At 35.5% G+C, this 16,365-nt stretch overlaps 1 protein-coding gene across 9 annotated transcripts in view; it reads right to left on the reverse strand.

Annotated features, from left to right (window-relative positions):
- Nucleotides 1–9,869, reverse strand: part of LOC127807998 (calcium-transporting ATPase 3, endoplasmic reticulum-type) — a 141,719-nt gene extending 131,850 nt beyond the window's left edge. For 4 of the 9 annotated variants that reach the window (XR_008024846.1, XR_008024847.1, XR_008024842.1 and 1 more), the window contains exons 1-6: nucleotides 9,565–9,867; nucleotides 9,103–9,153; nucleotides 8,851–8,884; nucleotides 5,037–5,054; nucleotides 4,509–4,645; nucleotides 1,482–1,556 (exon numbers count right to left, since the gene is read on the reverse strand). Coding sequence is in view for 2 of the 9 variants with exons in the window: in XM_052346291.1 (XP_052202251.1) it covers nucleotides 1,482–1,556; nucleotides 4,509–4,645; nucleotides 5,037–5,054; nucleotides 8,851–8,884; nucleotides 9,103–9,153; nucleotides 9,565–9,597 (348 nt within the window). In the remaining 7 variants the exon portion in view is untranslated. Of the gene's footprint in view, nucleotides 1–1,481; nucleotides 1,557–4,508; nucleotides 4,646–5,036; nucleotides 5,055–8,850; nucleotides 8,885–9,102; nucleotides 9,154–9,564 lie in introns of all 9 variants that reach the window. The other 5 variants (XR_008024843.1, XR_008024848.1, XM_052346292.1 and 2 more) reach the window with 5 other exon arrangements.
- Between the last annotated feature and the right edge of the window lie 6,496 nt (nucleotides 9,870–16,365).

Here is a 16,365-nt window from a genome sequence, read left to right on the forward strand (position 1 = left end):
CACTTCTAACTTGGGATTTTCTATCATTTTTCTGTAGTATTAATATCTGATTTACTGTTATAATTGTAATTTTTAATTGGTTTGAAACTAATGCATACTAAGAAGTCATACACGTGTTTAACAAAAGTGGTTTATTTGGTCCATGTTTAAGATACTTGTGTGTTGAGCTTCAATATGTTCAATTATGTAGCATTGACCTCACTTATGATCAAAAGCAGTGCTAGATTTATTTCCAAATATTTCCTCATGATCCAAATTTTTGTGGTCACTACCCTTATGTTTGCAAAAAGTTTCCAAAAAATTTCCTTTCCAGTCCAACCCAAATGCAAAAAATCCATTGAAACATCATGTATTAAGAAGGAGATCACACAGACAATCCTATCAGAAAAACCAAGTTCAAAGTTGTTTGATTTCATTTATCATGTAAGGATAAAGCTTGGTTTGTGATCAGGTAGTTGAGGATGAAGTTTTAAAGTTAAAAGAGATAAGAGATGAGAAGATAAAGCACCAAGAAAGAAGGAGATCACACAGATAAATCCTATCAGAAAAATCAAGTTCAAAGTTTTTTGATTTCATTTATCATGTATTCCTGTATTTTAGGAAGGGATTAGATTTACTCATGTATAAATACCCCACTTGAGATCAAGGAATGGCAGGAAAAACAGTCCTCATTTTATTCAAGTCTCCTCCCTACTTGTTCTAAGCTCTCAGGTACAACATTTACTGGTACCCGAGCACATCTTTTTCAACCTCAGGTTAGTTTTGTTCATATTATTGTGTCAATCTATTAATTTCATACTTAGGCTTAATAATATTTCATTATAATAAAGAGAAAAAAAAGTTATGATGCTTTAAAAGAAGTCTGCACTCAAGGAAAGAGGACTGCTCCCCAATATCAGTAATAGGCATTTCAGAGGATTATTTCTGTGAATCTGTAAAAGGTATTTGAATAGATCCAGGGACTGAAATAATGATGTCCTTGTCATCCAAGAGACATATAGAGCTGGAAAATCAAATTGACATTCATAAAAAGTTAATCAGGAAAGTAACAATAATTTACTGATTCATATCCTGGTTTAAACTCAGCAAGTCTCCTATTTCAAGATGCTTCACATAACTTCAAACTTGCAACAAAAAGCATATATTAAAAATTATGGAGGCACACTGAAAACAGAAAATAGAAGAAAGACGAGGACTGTATTCATAATGAACAAAAGCATCTCACATCTTCTCAAAATTATGGCATTTGAGCCCACTTTCAAAGTCAATCCCTCAAAGAATATATCAACGTATGATATACATATACACACTAATTAACATGGTTATGCTATTTACATTACAAGCGACCTAGTGTCAAAGATAAGCAACAAAAACTCACCAGAATAGTTGGATAGACAATATGTGAAAAAAGAAAACTACAAAATAGGCAGCCTAAAACAAATCAGCCTAAAGAATTTTAGTATCAGAGTTCGGCAACTTACTTCAAGAGCCTTCTCAGCATTTGTTTCTGTAATTACACCTACTGTGGCATTAGCAGCCAATATCATTAGTATAACCTGTAAACCAAAATAGATTGCTGTAAGAATGTGGTTTTGCCAAAATAAATAATTCAGATGCCAATTTTTCTTGCTTAACCCAATAAAAAAAAACAAAACAAAAACCTGAAAAAAGAAATATAACCAAAAAGTACCAGATGCTAGTATGTCTCTACTTTGGGACCAACACATGTAGTATGTCTCTACTTTTGTATGCCACACACATTGAAACTAAACAAACTTAGAGGCTTTAGGAACAATACACTCCAAGTAAAAAAGGGAGAATGATGCTTACAATTTCACACGTATAACTATGTTACATGCTGCCTTTTAAATACAGAAAGCTGTCTCTAAAATCTAGGAATTTAAATTACAAATACAACATCAGATAAGGAGAGAAATTTTCTCCTATTCTTAGGAACAACTGTAGCTTTATCTCCTTTTATTCAACCTGATCTTCTTCCTCTTTTTTCGGATTTATCCTCTTTCCATCATGATTTCTTCCTCAACACTCCCCCTCTCTGCTACCATATACCATTCAAACGCTCGCTCACATCTCCTGATCCATCAACGTGGACTCACTCCATCAAATAACGGAATCTCCAAGGGTGGCATGAGCAAACCATGCTGGTTTTGTCCCATCGGCGCCTCCGGTCGCCGTCCCCATCCATCCTCACTTGACTCCCCATGATCATCTCCTCCTACAAAGGTTTCAGGAGCCCTCTAATTCACCCCTCAATCCCATATAATGGGATCTGATCTCTCCCTAAGAGGGAAGTCGGGAGAAAGATTCGCCTGATGCTGCCTCGCGAACACCACCATGAATCCCTGAAGCTGCTCCTGAATTTGAATTCTCATATCCTCCCTGATTTGAGCCACAACTACTTCCAACTTCCTATCAACGGCCATGATGGCCTCGTGGTTCCAATTGATCCACCCGCGACTGTGGATCGCTCATCGCAGATCCACGCTACTGAACCTGAGTCTCCAAATTCTTCATCCTTGTTCCCTCCACCATCGTCTACACTGTCAATCAAGTGGCCAAGGATTTACTCTGATACCAAAATTGTCAAATCCTAAGGGATTTGGCAATGATCGATCCGAATATGATCCAAATTGGGTGATTGGATAGAGAACTCGGAAGAATTCTCTAGGAGAAATTAGGGAGAATCGTTGAATGAAAGGGTGAAAGAAGTAACGAGAGAGAGAGAGAGAGAGAGAATTGAAGGGAGAATTCAAGAATACTTCAATATCATTCTGGATACTTCTCAAAGTAGGGGTAGGCTACAATTTATAGCCTTACCCGCGTACATATGTTCCCGCCTCAATTCATAACTACTCAAGTATTACCCCTAGTGCTCCACCCACGTACAATCCCTTAGAGCTCTATCTCCTACCATGTTATTTACTGCTGCCACTTGCAATTACAATCACAATTCAATACATCTACTGCCTACAATTACAATTAAGCCACACACTATGGTAAGTACATAACAACTGATTATGACCACTCCCAAAAATTGGTCCCATTGAGTTTATGTTGAGTGATTTGAAGGGTATGGTGATCTAGAGAAATAGGGTTAGCAGTTGGATGTAAAGATCAAGAGGTTGTAGGGCAAATAGTTTAGGCTTCCTTGGCTAGCGAGGAACTAGCCATTTTGAAGCTATTTGTGTGAAGAAAAATAGGTATGCAGTTAACCAGACCGATGGCTCTGATACCATGAACAAACTTAGAGGCTTTAGGAACAACACACTCTGAGTAAAAAAGGGTGAATGATGCTTACAATTTCACACATATAACTATGTTACATGCTGCCTTTTAAATACAGAAAGCTATCTCTAAAATATAGGAATTTAAATTACAAATACAACATCAAATAAGGAGAGAAATTTTCTCCTAATTTTCCTCCTAATTCTTAGGAACAGCTGTAGCTTTATCTTCTCCTAATTCTTAGGAACAACTGTAGCTATATCTCCTTTTGTTCAACCTGATCTTCCCTCTTATTTCGGATTTATCCTCTTTCCACTGTGATTTCTTCCTCAACAGAAACAATCAAATTCACAAGTTTGGGAGAGGTGCAGGGACCTGAGCTGATTTTGTCAAAGTATATATGTTGTAAACATAGATAAGATTTCTTAATGCTCTTCAACTAAACAAAGCAAATAAACAATTATTTCCATGTTTTAAAATGAAAATCAAGTAATAGTTTTTAGGTAGAGTCACTAATTGAGTACAAAGAGGAACCTACTTTATGCTGGAGAGCATGCTGAATTATAATCAATCCTAAAGTACAAAGAAATCTTTCATCAAACAAAATCCCACTTACATGCTATAGTGGGTGTTCTTTAGGGACTTCTACCATGGTAATACAACTTTTTTCTTTCAAATAAAAAGGTCACAACATGATACACATTTCACATAAAAAGGTTGCTGGTCATAGATCACCTTCAATGTGTAATTTACAAATTAGTCCACTCTATAGCGATTACTGTGGCCTACTTTAGATGATGTTATAGTCACATTTGCTTTCTGATCGAGTAAGTTCTAGTGATCTATTATAGCATTTAATTACAATATCTACAGGAAAAAGAAACAAAAACAGAGAAGTTTTCCAAAACAATTTTCTGTCATTTCAGTATTTGTTATTGCCCAGTCATGGAGCTTTTGTGCCAAAACATGCATAAATGCACCATATGCATCCCTATCAAAAGCCAGCATATGTTGGCTATTCATCAAATATGCTAAATTGAAGTTCAAATTTTTAATCTTTATCCAACAAAAGCAAAATGAATGTAAAGCAAATCAGTCTAGCCATCATTGAAATTTCAACACAACAAATTCAACTGGAGTATTAACAAAAAAAAACTATGAAAACAGGAACTACCAAAAACACAGAGCAAAAGGATGAAAAGCATTCGCTGGCAGACTTCTAGGAAGTTTACTTCAACAGAAAAGAGAGATAGATGTCATACCGACGGTTCCAAGAATGCCGTTAAGCCTGTCTCCCCATTAATTAAAGCTAAAAGGAAAGAAACAATGGCAGCAGCAATCAATATCTTAACCAGCAAATCATCAAATTGCTTCAGAACCAGTTTCCAAAAGGGAGTGCCTGCATTGAGCAAATCATAATGTATGCAAAAAGGAAAAGATTAGCTATTTTAAGAATAGGTATGCAAGCTTTGCATCACATCCCAAATGCTGTCATACAGCCAAGATGAGCAGCAAATAGAACTTATAGCCTATAGTAGTTAAAAAAGATCATTTATATGGTCATCTAGAACGACATATTTGGATTGGCTAATGAAGGGGAAGTTCCTACATAAAATATGGTCATTTGTATAACTGTCACCATGTAAAAATGTGTTGATTGACAAAAATTTATTCAGAGAATAGGCCATGTACTTCTACATAAAAATATATCCTTTTTAGAAGTATCACCACCTAAAAAAATATTGCTTGACAAAAGTTTAGAGAGAGAGAAAAATAGATCATGTACTTACTTCCCTCCTGAGGCAGCACTGAGACCATATGTGAAGCATGGAACCAAATGGGGAAGACATTAGAAGACATGAATACAAACAAAATTTATTATAATACAACTAAAAAGAAGTTAAATAGAAATGAATATAAGGTATCACAAACAAATAAGATGAAAAGAAAGAACATGCATTTTAAAAGATTACTTACCACTAGTACCAACATATACCCCTCAATACAGCAAAAGCAACAACAACAATGATGACAAAAGAACAGGTTAATTACCAATCACAAGTCAATATAACTATAATCTTTTCAATATTCTCCTTTTTATTGGTTAATTACTATTCACAAGTCAGTATAACTATAATCTTTTCAATATTCTCCTTTTTATTAATCAATTACCATTAATCAATTTACCTTATGGTTTAAGAGCTTCTCTTGTAAAGGTTTGATTCCCTAATAAATATGGTAGAGAAAAGTATATATTTCTAACACAAAACATTAAGTTTAAAAAGATACTTGCTCGTTAAACAATAAAACATGTGTGTGTGCATATATTATAACACTATATCAGAAAAGGGGAAAAATAATAATAAAACCCATATGTGGTTGATACACTTTAATACACTGAAACTTCTTGGAAATTGGTATAGATCAATTTTGTCTAGTACAAACTGGTATGCAAGCCATTTCAGGACATGATTACTTTTTGTTATTTTCATCCCACACTTCACTATAGTTGGTCTACTACAGCCTGATTTGAGCTTAATCTAATCCTTCCTTTGTGGGAAGTCCTTAAACATGATATGGGATATAATAGCCTTATAGAACGCATGGCCATGGATAGAGATGAATGAAGAATTAGAATCCATTTAGCCAACCTTATTTAGTAGGATAAGATTTTTTATGATAATGATGATAAGTTAGGGTTATGTTACAATTCTCAAATTCCAAGTATGGTACATGGCAGTCAGTCACCCATCGGCCATCTTGAGCACAAAACTAGGTTCCCCATTTGACATTTGCATATTACTTAGTCTAAAATATTCTAGTTATGCAGTTGAGACTTAAAACTAATGTGTGGAAACCTTTAGTGACTGTAATGTTTTATGCAAGTTTACTTAAAATATTCTAGTTATGCAGTTGAGACTTAAAACTAATGTGTGGAAACCTTTAGTGACTGTAATGTTTTATGCAAGTTTACGTGGTGGTGATCCTAAGGAATTTTACGTATCTATCATGACCCTAGGGGTATACTTGTAATTAGGCTGCCATTGAATAAGCTCGTTGTACTAATCAGTTACTGCTATAGCCACTTGTACCCTTTCGGTTAGGACACTACAACTGAAAGGAAGGGCCTACAGAAAGGATAAATGTAAGAGGATGTGAATTATGTTGAGATAATACAAATTCTTTCCCTCTCTTTTCTCTCTCTGAATTCTCCCCCCTCCTTTCAAATTCTCCTTCCCTTTCTATTCTCTCTTGGACCTGTCACGAATTGAGAAGAAAACCGAATGTATATATTATTCATTCTGTCCAGATCTATATATATACAGAAACCTAGCCAATCTACAATAGGAAACTCTTAAATAGAAATTTCCCCTAATGGAGATAATCTCTAAGTGATTTACAGAACCTACCAAATCTGTACACCTAATCTTCTATTTGTACATTAGGAAATAATTCAAAAACAGCTTGATTGACAGCCCTTCAACTTTCCAAGATAACTCCCATAAATCTGCCTCAATCAATCTGCTATATAATCTCCAACACTCCTCTCAAGCTGATGAATGGTTATTATCCATCCTCAGTTTGGAAATTAAAGTCTGAAATTGAGGATTGTTGATTCCTTTTGTAAACACATCTGCTAGTTGAGACCTTGAAGGCACATACGGAGTATAAATGAGACCGTTGTCCAGTTTTTCCTTGATAAAGTGTCTATTAACTTCTATGTATTTTGTTCGACCATGTTGCGCGAGATTATGTGCTATACTAATGGCTGACTTGTTGTCACAGTAGAGCTTCATAGGACCATCCCACTCAATTCTTAAGTCTTCCAAGATAATCTTTAGCCATAGTGATTCACATATGCCCTGTGCCATAGCTTGGAATTCAAATTCAGCACTCCATCTTACCATAACATTTTGCTTCTTGCTTCTCAATGTGACTAAATTCCCTCCAACAAAGGTGCAATACCCAGAAGTAGATCTTCTGTCTATCACTGAACTTGCATAGTTAGCATCGGTATAAGATTCAAGTGCAATCTTAGCATGCTTCTTGAACAATATTCCTTTCCCTAGAGTCCTTTTTAAATAGCACAATATTATGTAGACCGCCTGCAGATGTATTTCTTTCAGGTTATACATAAACTAACTCACAACACTCACTACATAGGCAATGTCTGGGTCCGATGGAACTAGGCGCATGCTAATTGAAAAAAAAAATGAAAAATATACATCCTAATTGAAGAATAAGGTCTAAAATAGGTCTTAACTCCTAATAACATATTCACAAGCATGTTATCAAGAAAATTAAAAAATTCAACATATATTAATGAAAAGAGCAATAAAAAATGCCAAAAGATGCAATTTAAAAGTCTTTAAGTCAACTTAAATTAAATCTTAGCAATTTATAGATCTTAAATATTAACTAAGATTAACTAATTATGCATTTTAAATAATCTAAAAATCATCCTCATTATCAAGATCAAACATTTCCATATTTTCATCATTAGAAGTGTCATCTCTAATATCCTCTTCTTCCACATCATCTCCCTCTCCATCTTTATCAAGTTCAAATTAAATTGGAGCTTTTGAAATAGTAGCATTTTTACTTATTGTCAAATTTGTAATTAAAATCAATAAATATAAACCCTAAACAGTAAAAAATTAAATAAAGTAATAAACAGTAAAATAAAAAATAGCTAACAAAGTCCAGGCACGCCTAAGCCCAAGGCGCCTTGGGCCTAGGCACACCTTGTTGGTGTGCCCCCGCTTGGAAGCATTCCAGACTCCCAAGGTGCGCCTTGCGCCTAGGCATGCCTTTAACAACACTAGATAATACAAATTCTATCCCTCTCTTTTCTCTCTCTGAATTCTCCCTCCTTTCAAATTCTCCCTCCCTTTCTATTCTTTCTCTTGAACCCTCTATAATTCCAGAACTAGCCTAAGCCTCAGACCAAAGGCTTGACAATATCTTCCTCTATTCTTATTATTCCTCTTCTCTCCCACAAGCAGTATATGCAAGTCACCTTTCACACCCCTAGAACTAAAACGTCATCAAATCACAACTACGACAACCCTAACCACTTCCTACCCACATACCATCAATCCAACCAGCAAGACCTTATAAATATTTTTAACTAGGCCTTCCAAACACATCGTTTAAGAAAAAGTTGCAACTCGAAACTTCTTAATGCAACGAAAATTCATTTTGTATCAAAAAACCCAAAAATCATGTTGTATTATGTAAACCAAAAGGTAAGCAACTTCCAATGGCCATACCCAACCACAAAGAAAACTTACATGTGCATGAAGCACGATTGCCCCTAGTTTTAAAATGTATTCTACAGAAAAGGGGCATGAATTGGTTGATCATCACCTTAAGGAAATTTATTAGTGCAAGAATATTAATGAATTTACAGAAAGGCACATCTAGCAAAAATTTGAAAGGATAGGCTAATTATTTGCTAAAAATGAAGTTAACAAAAAATACAAAATCAAAAAGAAAAAAGAAAGCACACACGCATGCATGTGCACATACATCAAACTATAATTTACTCTAAATATTCTGTCTAAATCAATCTCTAAACAAAAGATGAGTTTGGAGGCATACCATTTCTACCATAAAGTCTGGCATGTTCTGCAACCTGCAAAGAAGCAAAATAGAGTAAAACATTGTAATGAAGACAAGAGAAACAAATCAAAGCTAGCATAAATTTGGACAAACAAATCAAAGCTACTAAGCTAGCAAAAATTTGAACTCCCCCTCCCCGCCCCCGCCCCGCAATTAAAAGAATATACAGTGGTTGAAGCATTATGAGGGAAATAGAGCAATGACTAAGTCAATGACCAAACAACCGTGTACCTGGAAATCAGTAAGGCCTTTCGTCGGGTCCACACTAAAGAATTCCAGAACCTGCATGACAGAACGAGATCATTTACGAGCCAACACTTCACATTTCAATAAGTTTAACCGAACAGGACGGACATTTGAGCATAAAGCTCCTTCTGCTTGCCAATGAATTCCCCCAATGGAAGATCAAACTCAAAATCTTACAACTTCAATACTCCGCATGCCCTTATTTTAGTCAAATTAATTCACTAATTCCAAAAACTTATCAAAAACAAACACACACACACGCTCGGACGAGAAACAAAGTTTTGGATAAGAAACATTAGTTAGACCGTTTTGGTTGCAGAGAACAATCGGCGAAAACTAAAGAGCACCGCTGCATCCACTTCACTGTGACGCGCAAGATTCAAGCCCTATAAACCTTGTTTTGGGTGAAATTTTCAGAAAACATTCGGAAGTGAGGGTTGGAGTTACCTCGGAGACAGATCTGGCGTAGGCATCCTCCATGGGGGAGGTGTATTGAGGAAGCGAGCTGGCAGGCAAATGCTATGGCGCCCAGACGACGACGACGTAGACGAAGGGCCTTTATATGTTTGGTGGTAGGAAATAGGAATATTATAGCTCGGTAATTTGGTTTTGCCGCAGTGAAGTGAGATCTAATGCAACGCCATGTTATGTTGTTATCTTCCAGATCTGCCTCCGATTTACGTTTCAAGTAAGCAACGTCACGCGGCAACCGTTCCGGCGCTAGGGCTCTTGTTTTATTCCACCGCCGAATTGCTTCATCATTTGTTTCTGGAAAATGATTTTTCGTTTGTTATTCTTTATTTTTTATAATTTTTATTTTTACATTTAATATAAATTTTGAAAATCGCATTCAAATGATACAAGGAACAACTAGTTTTCAATCTGGAACACTATATATTATGGGCTCTCAAAAATGAAAAATATTTTAATTTATTTTCCATTACTAGTATTAAAGAAGGAGACAAAATAATTGAAAAAAATAAAAAAAGTTTTGAAAAGCCACACTTTTTAAATTTCTAAATTAATAAGGAATAATTTAACTTGTTTTTAGAATTTTTTTCAAATTTAATTCAATTTTTGAAAATTAGTTTTTCCAAGTTTTTTAATTTTTATTTGAAAAATTTTGTATATTTGAACACATTTATTTTTTTTATTTTTGTGAAGTAATTTTCTAAAAAATTGTTCCAATTTCCACAACTAAACAACGAGTTTTCAATCAATTTATATGCAATAGTATACAATTTATTAATGAGGATTTTAAGGTTGATTACTACTCTATTTGTGGTATAGTTATGCTTTCTTTAGATTATTTGTAGTTTTAAAATTGTCCAAGTAATTTTTTAGCTCGATTTTATCTTGAACTAGCTTTTATAGTAATAAAAATAAAAAATAAAACAAAAACAAGGTCCGATTATCTAGTGTATCATAATTTATTATTATACTTAAAAATAACATAGTAGTAATATAATAAATATAATACATAAATCCTGAAATACAACATTTTATATAGATAAACTAAAGAATTGGTATGAGCCAATATGGGGTCATGGACAATGAAATTTGATCCTTTAGATGGGTTAAGGAAGCCAATTATATGTATAGGTTTAGGCTGAGATTAACATTGATATTTGTTTAGGTTGTTTTAAACTAGAATTTTAAGCAAGCCTAATCTTTCACCTTTCAGCCCTTCTTCTAACTTATACATCAATCTTAAATTTAAGTTGCTCTAAAATTAGAGGCCTATCATCACCTATATTATACTTATTTTCATCCAAATTTTCTTAATTTTTTTCTATATCTTTTCGTTGAATATTTATTTCATTATAGTCATTATTTTCACTTAAACTTTTATTGGTTTTATTTTCTTCTTAGGAACCAAATTTGTTAATCATGTCTAACCCAATTACTTTTTTTATTTTCACAAATAAATTAAATTCAAACCCTCTATTTGCAAAAGTAAATTTTTTATTTAAAAATATTTTTCAAGGTTCATGTAGTTTGTTAATTTTACTTATAAACCAAATTATTAAGGCATCATTATGAATTATCCAAACCATAATAAGTCTTTTAGTAATAAAAAAATATTTGTAATACACTGAATTTTTAAGGTAATTTGAGAAATAAGATGACATTTTTTAAATAAACAAAAATAGGCTTAAATGGTTATTTTTTATTATTTAATGACATTTTGGTAATATTGTGAGGGTTTGAGACCCTTTTCATTTTTTATTAAGAGCATTTTGGTGAGTCATCAAAAGGTTTAATTTGAAGTGATTTTTCAAAATATTGGGCTTAGTATAATTTTTTAAAAAAAATTGGTGAGGCTTTTAATGTAATTCCTATAAATTTTTAATGTTTAAGTGAAAGCTTAATTGCAACAGGTCTTGTTAAAATTTACAGAAGTCATAATGTAATATATCAAAAATAGAGAGTTGGCAATGCAAGGTGAAATTAAAATTACCCAAACTTGAGGGGGGGTAGAAGTCTAATTTTCTGCCACCACCACAAGTGCCAAATCCCCCTTGTTACCCAAAAAATCTTGACGGGTGAATTGGGTTTTATAAGCGAAACAAATTTCTTCCAGCTTTTTTTTCAAAGTTATGTTTTAATGTGTGATTTATTAATAAATAGATAATAACAAATAATCAAATAATCAAGTACAACCACATGAGATTTTATAGACATTTAGGATGTGTTTGATTACAAAGGTAGAATTTGGATGGAAAGAAAATAAATTCTAGGGAATTAAATTACCTAGAATTAAATTCTAGGAAAAATATCAATTAAATGTGTTTGATTAGTTTAATTTTCTAGCTAGAAATTACTTACAAATAAATCAAATATACCATACAAAATATTTAGAAAACCACTTCTTCTCCTTAACCGGTTGCAAATCCCAGCAAGCCGGTTGCAGATCCCATCACCGCCATACATACACATACCCAGCAAGTTGCAGCGCCCATCACCGTCGCCATTGTCAATTGCAGCACCCATCACCGCCGCCATTGTCGGTTGCAGCAACCATTGCTCTGTTTTAGAGGAACAGAGCATCACAAAGAACTCTGGAATTTATCCTCAATACTAATAATCGAAGCAACCTTAAATAAAAAACAAACACAAATAATCGTCAACATACAACAACAACAGAAGCCATCACCACTTACAGCGCTCAAAAGCCTGTCATGTCATAGAGCGTCATCCATATCCCACTGACTTCTTGTTTCATCCATATGCACAGAATACATGTACACACACAGTCAGAGAGGCAGCGGCGAGAGCAAGATCGAGGCGGCGAAAGCTAGATCGAGGGCGAGGGGCGAGGCTAAGGCGGTGAGAGAGAGTGAGATAGGCGAGAACGAGGTCAAGAGCGAAGGGCAGAGGGGTGGCCCGCCGTTGCCATCTTCGGTACCCATCTCTCTCTCTCTCCCCCCTCCCTCCCTCCCAAACCCACTTCTTCTCCCTAACCCATTTCTTCTCCCAAACCCACTTCTTCTCTCTCCCAAAATAGTTTTCTAGGCCGGATTCCTGCTCATCCTTCTCCTCATCTTCTTTGGAATGGTGACCGTGTCCGGCGCCGATGACTCTGTCTACGGCGTTGCAGCCCTCGTCACCATGGCGCGTTTCGACGTGGACTCCCCCTCGCTGCCATCGCCCATCTCTCTCTCTGCTTCGCTCACTCGCAAGTAAGGGCCATCTTTCTTTAACGCTCATCTGGAAAAGAAATTCTTGCCCCTTCCACGGGAATTGATTTTCCACCAAAAGTAGGAAAAGAGGGTCACGTGACCCTAAGTGGGAAAATGTTTTCTATAGAAAATTTGACTAATCAAACACTCTAAAAGTTGGAATTTGGGTAGAAAATCATCATTTTCCACAGAAAAAATAGCCAATCAAACACACCCTTAGTTTTAAGGGCTTACATCATATATATTTGAGTTGAAAACTTAAAATTTCACTAAAATAAATTAGAAAGACTCTAACTTTTCTACAATAACTAAAACCTTGTTATAAGTCACTTTACTAGTAAAGTAATAAGTAATATTTGTTAATTAAGACATGGACCAAAAAAAGTGAGAGGTAGAAAGTATTAAAGATAAAAGTGATTTCAATTATGTTTATTAAATTTATCTAACAACTTTTGAAAAAAAAGTCACATGACTTCTTATATGAGTTTTTTCAGATAAATTTATCTTTCATCTCTTCCAAATAAATTTATTTTAATCTTTACATATAAGAAAAAATGACACATGTGTTCTCCAATGCATTTCAAAAAAAATTAACAAATAATTTGATAAAAATTTTAAAATATTTCTTAGCCTTATTTTTAGGTAATGTGACCAAAGTAGAGGGAATGTGAAAAATCAAAGGTTTGACTCTAATGGAAGTGGGACCCACGACTTTGCAAATAATGTAAATAAACATTTTATGAAAATTGTGGAGTGTGATTTATGTTTAAACTATTATTCGAAAGTAAATAATTTCCATTTATGTTATTTTGCAATAAGGGCATTTTGGTAATTGTGGGAGTGTATGGATATATATATATGTTAGAAGAAGAAATTAAAAGGCAAAAAATTGGGAGAGAAGAAAGGGAGCGATCGAGAGAGCAAGGAGGGGAGGCTAGGGCTTAATTTCCTCTCCATTTTTCTTTGTTTTTGATGCTTCAGGGAAGGTTTGAGCAAGTTAAAAGTAGCTTCATCTTCTTCTCCTCTTTTTTTTGTCTTAGTTTCTTGGCTATGGAGGTGTAGAAGTTGTGGTGGTTTCTCTAAGCAAGGTTTTCAAGAGATTTGGCAAAAGCAAGTTCTCCTCTACTCCTCTTTAAAATCTTTAAATCATGATGTTTTGAGGATTATTTGTGAAAGAAGAGAACCCCCATGATTTTCATGCTTTTGGTTGAGATCTATGTAAAGATCTTTGTAAATCTCCCTAAATTCTTGAATGTGATGGCTGGAATTATTTTGTGACTTCAATAGGGTTTGTTCCACCCTATATTTGTTTTGGAATGGTGTATTTTTGGGTTTAGATTTGAGTGTTGGGAGAGTTAGAGGAGTTTGGGGGTGTGTTGTTCGTCATTTTTGGGTTTTGGGGGTTCAAGAGTCGACTAGTAGGGTCTGGGAGTCGACTCCCCAAGGTTAGCTCTCGGTTAGGTCACCTAAGACGATGTCAGAGTCGACTGTGCCCCGAAAGTCGACTGTTTTGGTGTCAAAGTCGACTCCCGCGATAGACTACACTACGCACCCTCTACTGTTTTGGCCATAACTTTTTGTATAGATATCTGATTGACAAACCATTTGAAGCGTTGTAAACTAGACTCGATAGTATTCGATTTGATATATTATGGGTATTATTTGGACAATATTTGAAGGGTCTCCCTAGGGTTTAAAGTCATACCAATTAGGATTGAAAGCCAATCCACGATCCGTGGCATTTCTTGGTTTGAGTTTTAGGGTCTCATAAATGAATATTATGAGAGATGGTTGAGATGCATATTTGGAGTGCATTTCATGCACTAATGCCCTCAAGTGACAATGAGCATTCCTTGACATTTCCCTACTTAAGGTTTGGGTTGAGTGGAAATTATTATCGGATTCACGACTAATGTGCATACTTTGGGGCATGGTTCCGTACATTTTCATGTATATGTTAAGTGAATAAGGGAGCTAAGGCATTGGGTGGAGCAAATTGGCCTTAAGGGTGTAAGCCATGGGTAGGCGTGACCCTAGGAGTTGAGCTATTTGGCCCCAATGACCTCGTGGCTTATGATGAGGATTTGACCTTAGGTGGAGCTGGTTGGTCTCAGGTGTTAACCTGGAGTTGAGCTATCTAGCCCCAATGTTAGTCAATAAGTGTATAAACCTTGGGTGGAGTTGACCGACCTCTGGCGTTGCCTTGGGAGTGGAGCTGACTGGCCCGAACATATGATATTATTGGATATATAGTGTCAAGGTATGGATGTGTGCATGCATCATCTCTTATTATTGAGTTTGTGTGCATGGTATGGTTGGGCTAGTGTTTGACCTTCTGGTAGGTGTAGATTTTTATGGGCATTACGACCTACTTGTATCGGGTTATATTTATTTTGTGGCTTATTCTTATTAATCATGATTTTAATATCTCGTTGTGCTGGATATGAAGCATCAAACGACGCCGTCCCTCTTAGTTGGATTGGAGGGCCACGTGCTACAACCGCAGCTTGCCAATTGGCAGCTGCTGGATGGTAGCACGTGGCAACCATTCGCAGCCTCAGCTGGCGCTCGGTTGATCTCTCTCATGCCCGATCTTATTCCCTGCTATTTCTGTTGGAATAATCAATCGTGCTTGCACGATTGAATCTCAGCCATCCTCCAGTGCTTTATGAGAGTCAATCCTAGCCATTCCTTATAGCTTTTAATCTCGCCTCGGGATGTGTTCAAATCAGACGAAAATTGGGAAAATGTGAGAAGAAGGAAAGCAAGAAGAAAAATGAGGGTTTTGTTTTCGGCTGTTGGCTCTCGCCCTCGGGCTAGGGTTTTCTTTTATGGTTTGCTCTTTGTTTCTTTTCTTCTGTAAATGCTTTGTATAGAGCATGTTATATGGTTCGATTAGGTTGCCTTTTAATATGTATTAAGTGATTTTAATGGCAAGTTTTGTTTCCTCGAACCATTGTATGTATAGAGAGAGGGGGAGGTTTTATATGTGGGTGTAATCTTGTTTTTTTTTTTCATAGTTCAGTGAGCTCTTCTCACCAGAGCTCAACGTGGACGTAGCCTCGGTTTGAGGTGAACCACGGTAAATCTCTCGTGTCTCATTTTTCGCTTTTCGTTTCGTTTCTGTGGATGTTTATTTCTGTTTCCTATTTTGTCCATCGATAGTCTGAGATTGAAAGTTGTAAAACCCTAAGATTTCCTATCGATTTCCAACACGTTGTTATACTCGCTGGGCCTTATGGCCCATTCTCTTTCTTCACCCCATTCTAAGTAAAGGTAAAGCTACAACCGAGGGTGTGTCTAACAGGGGTGGATCTTCAGTCATTGTTGTGTACAGAGCTCACCTAAGAAAAGTCTTGGGAGTTTGTTATTTATATTTTGAGAGTTAGGTAGACCTTTGTACATTGAGAGCTTATGTATGTTTTGTGAGTCAAACATGATGTGTTGTATTCAAGGAAAGCTTTTCTATTATGTAACTTTTATCTTGGATAGATGTACATGTCTGATTATGTAAGTGAAAATGGATGGTTTTGCTTTTCGTTGCTTTTGAATCATTACCATTGAT

Source organism: Diospyros lotus, chromosome 8, assembly GCF_014633365.1.
Source record: "Diospyros lotus cultivar Yz01 chromosome 8, ASM1463336v1, whole genome shotgun sequence".
NCBI classification, from domain to species: Eukaryota; Viridiplantae; Streptophyta; class Magnoliopsida; order Ericales; family Ebenaceae; genus Diospyros; species Diospyros lotus.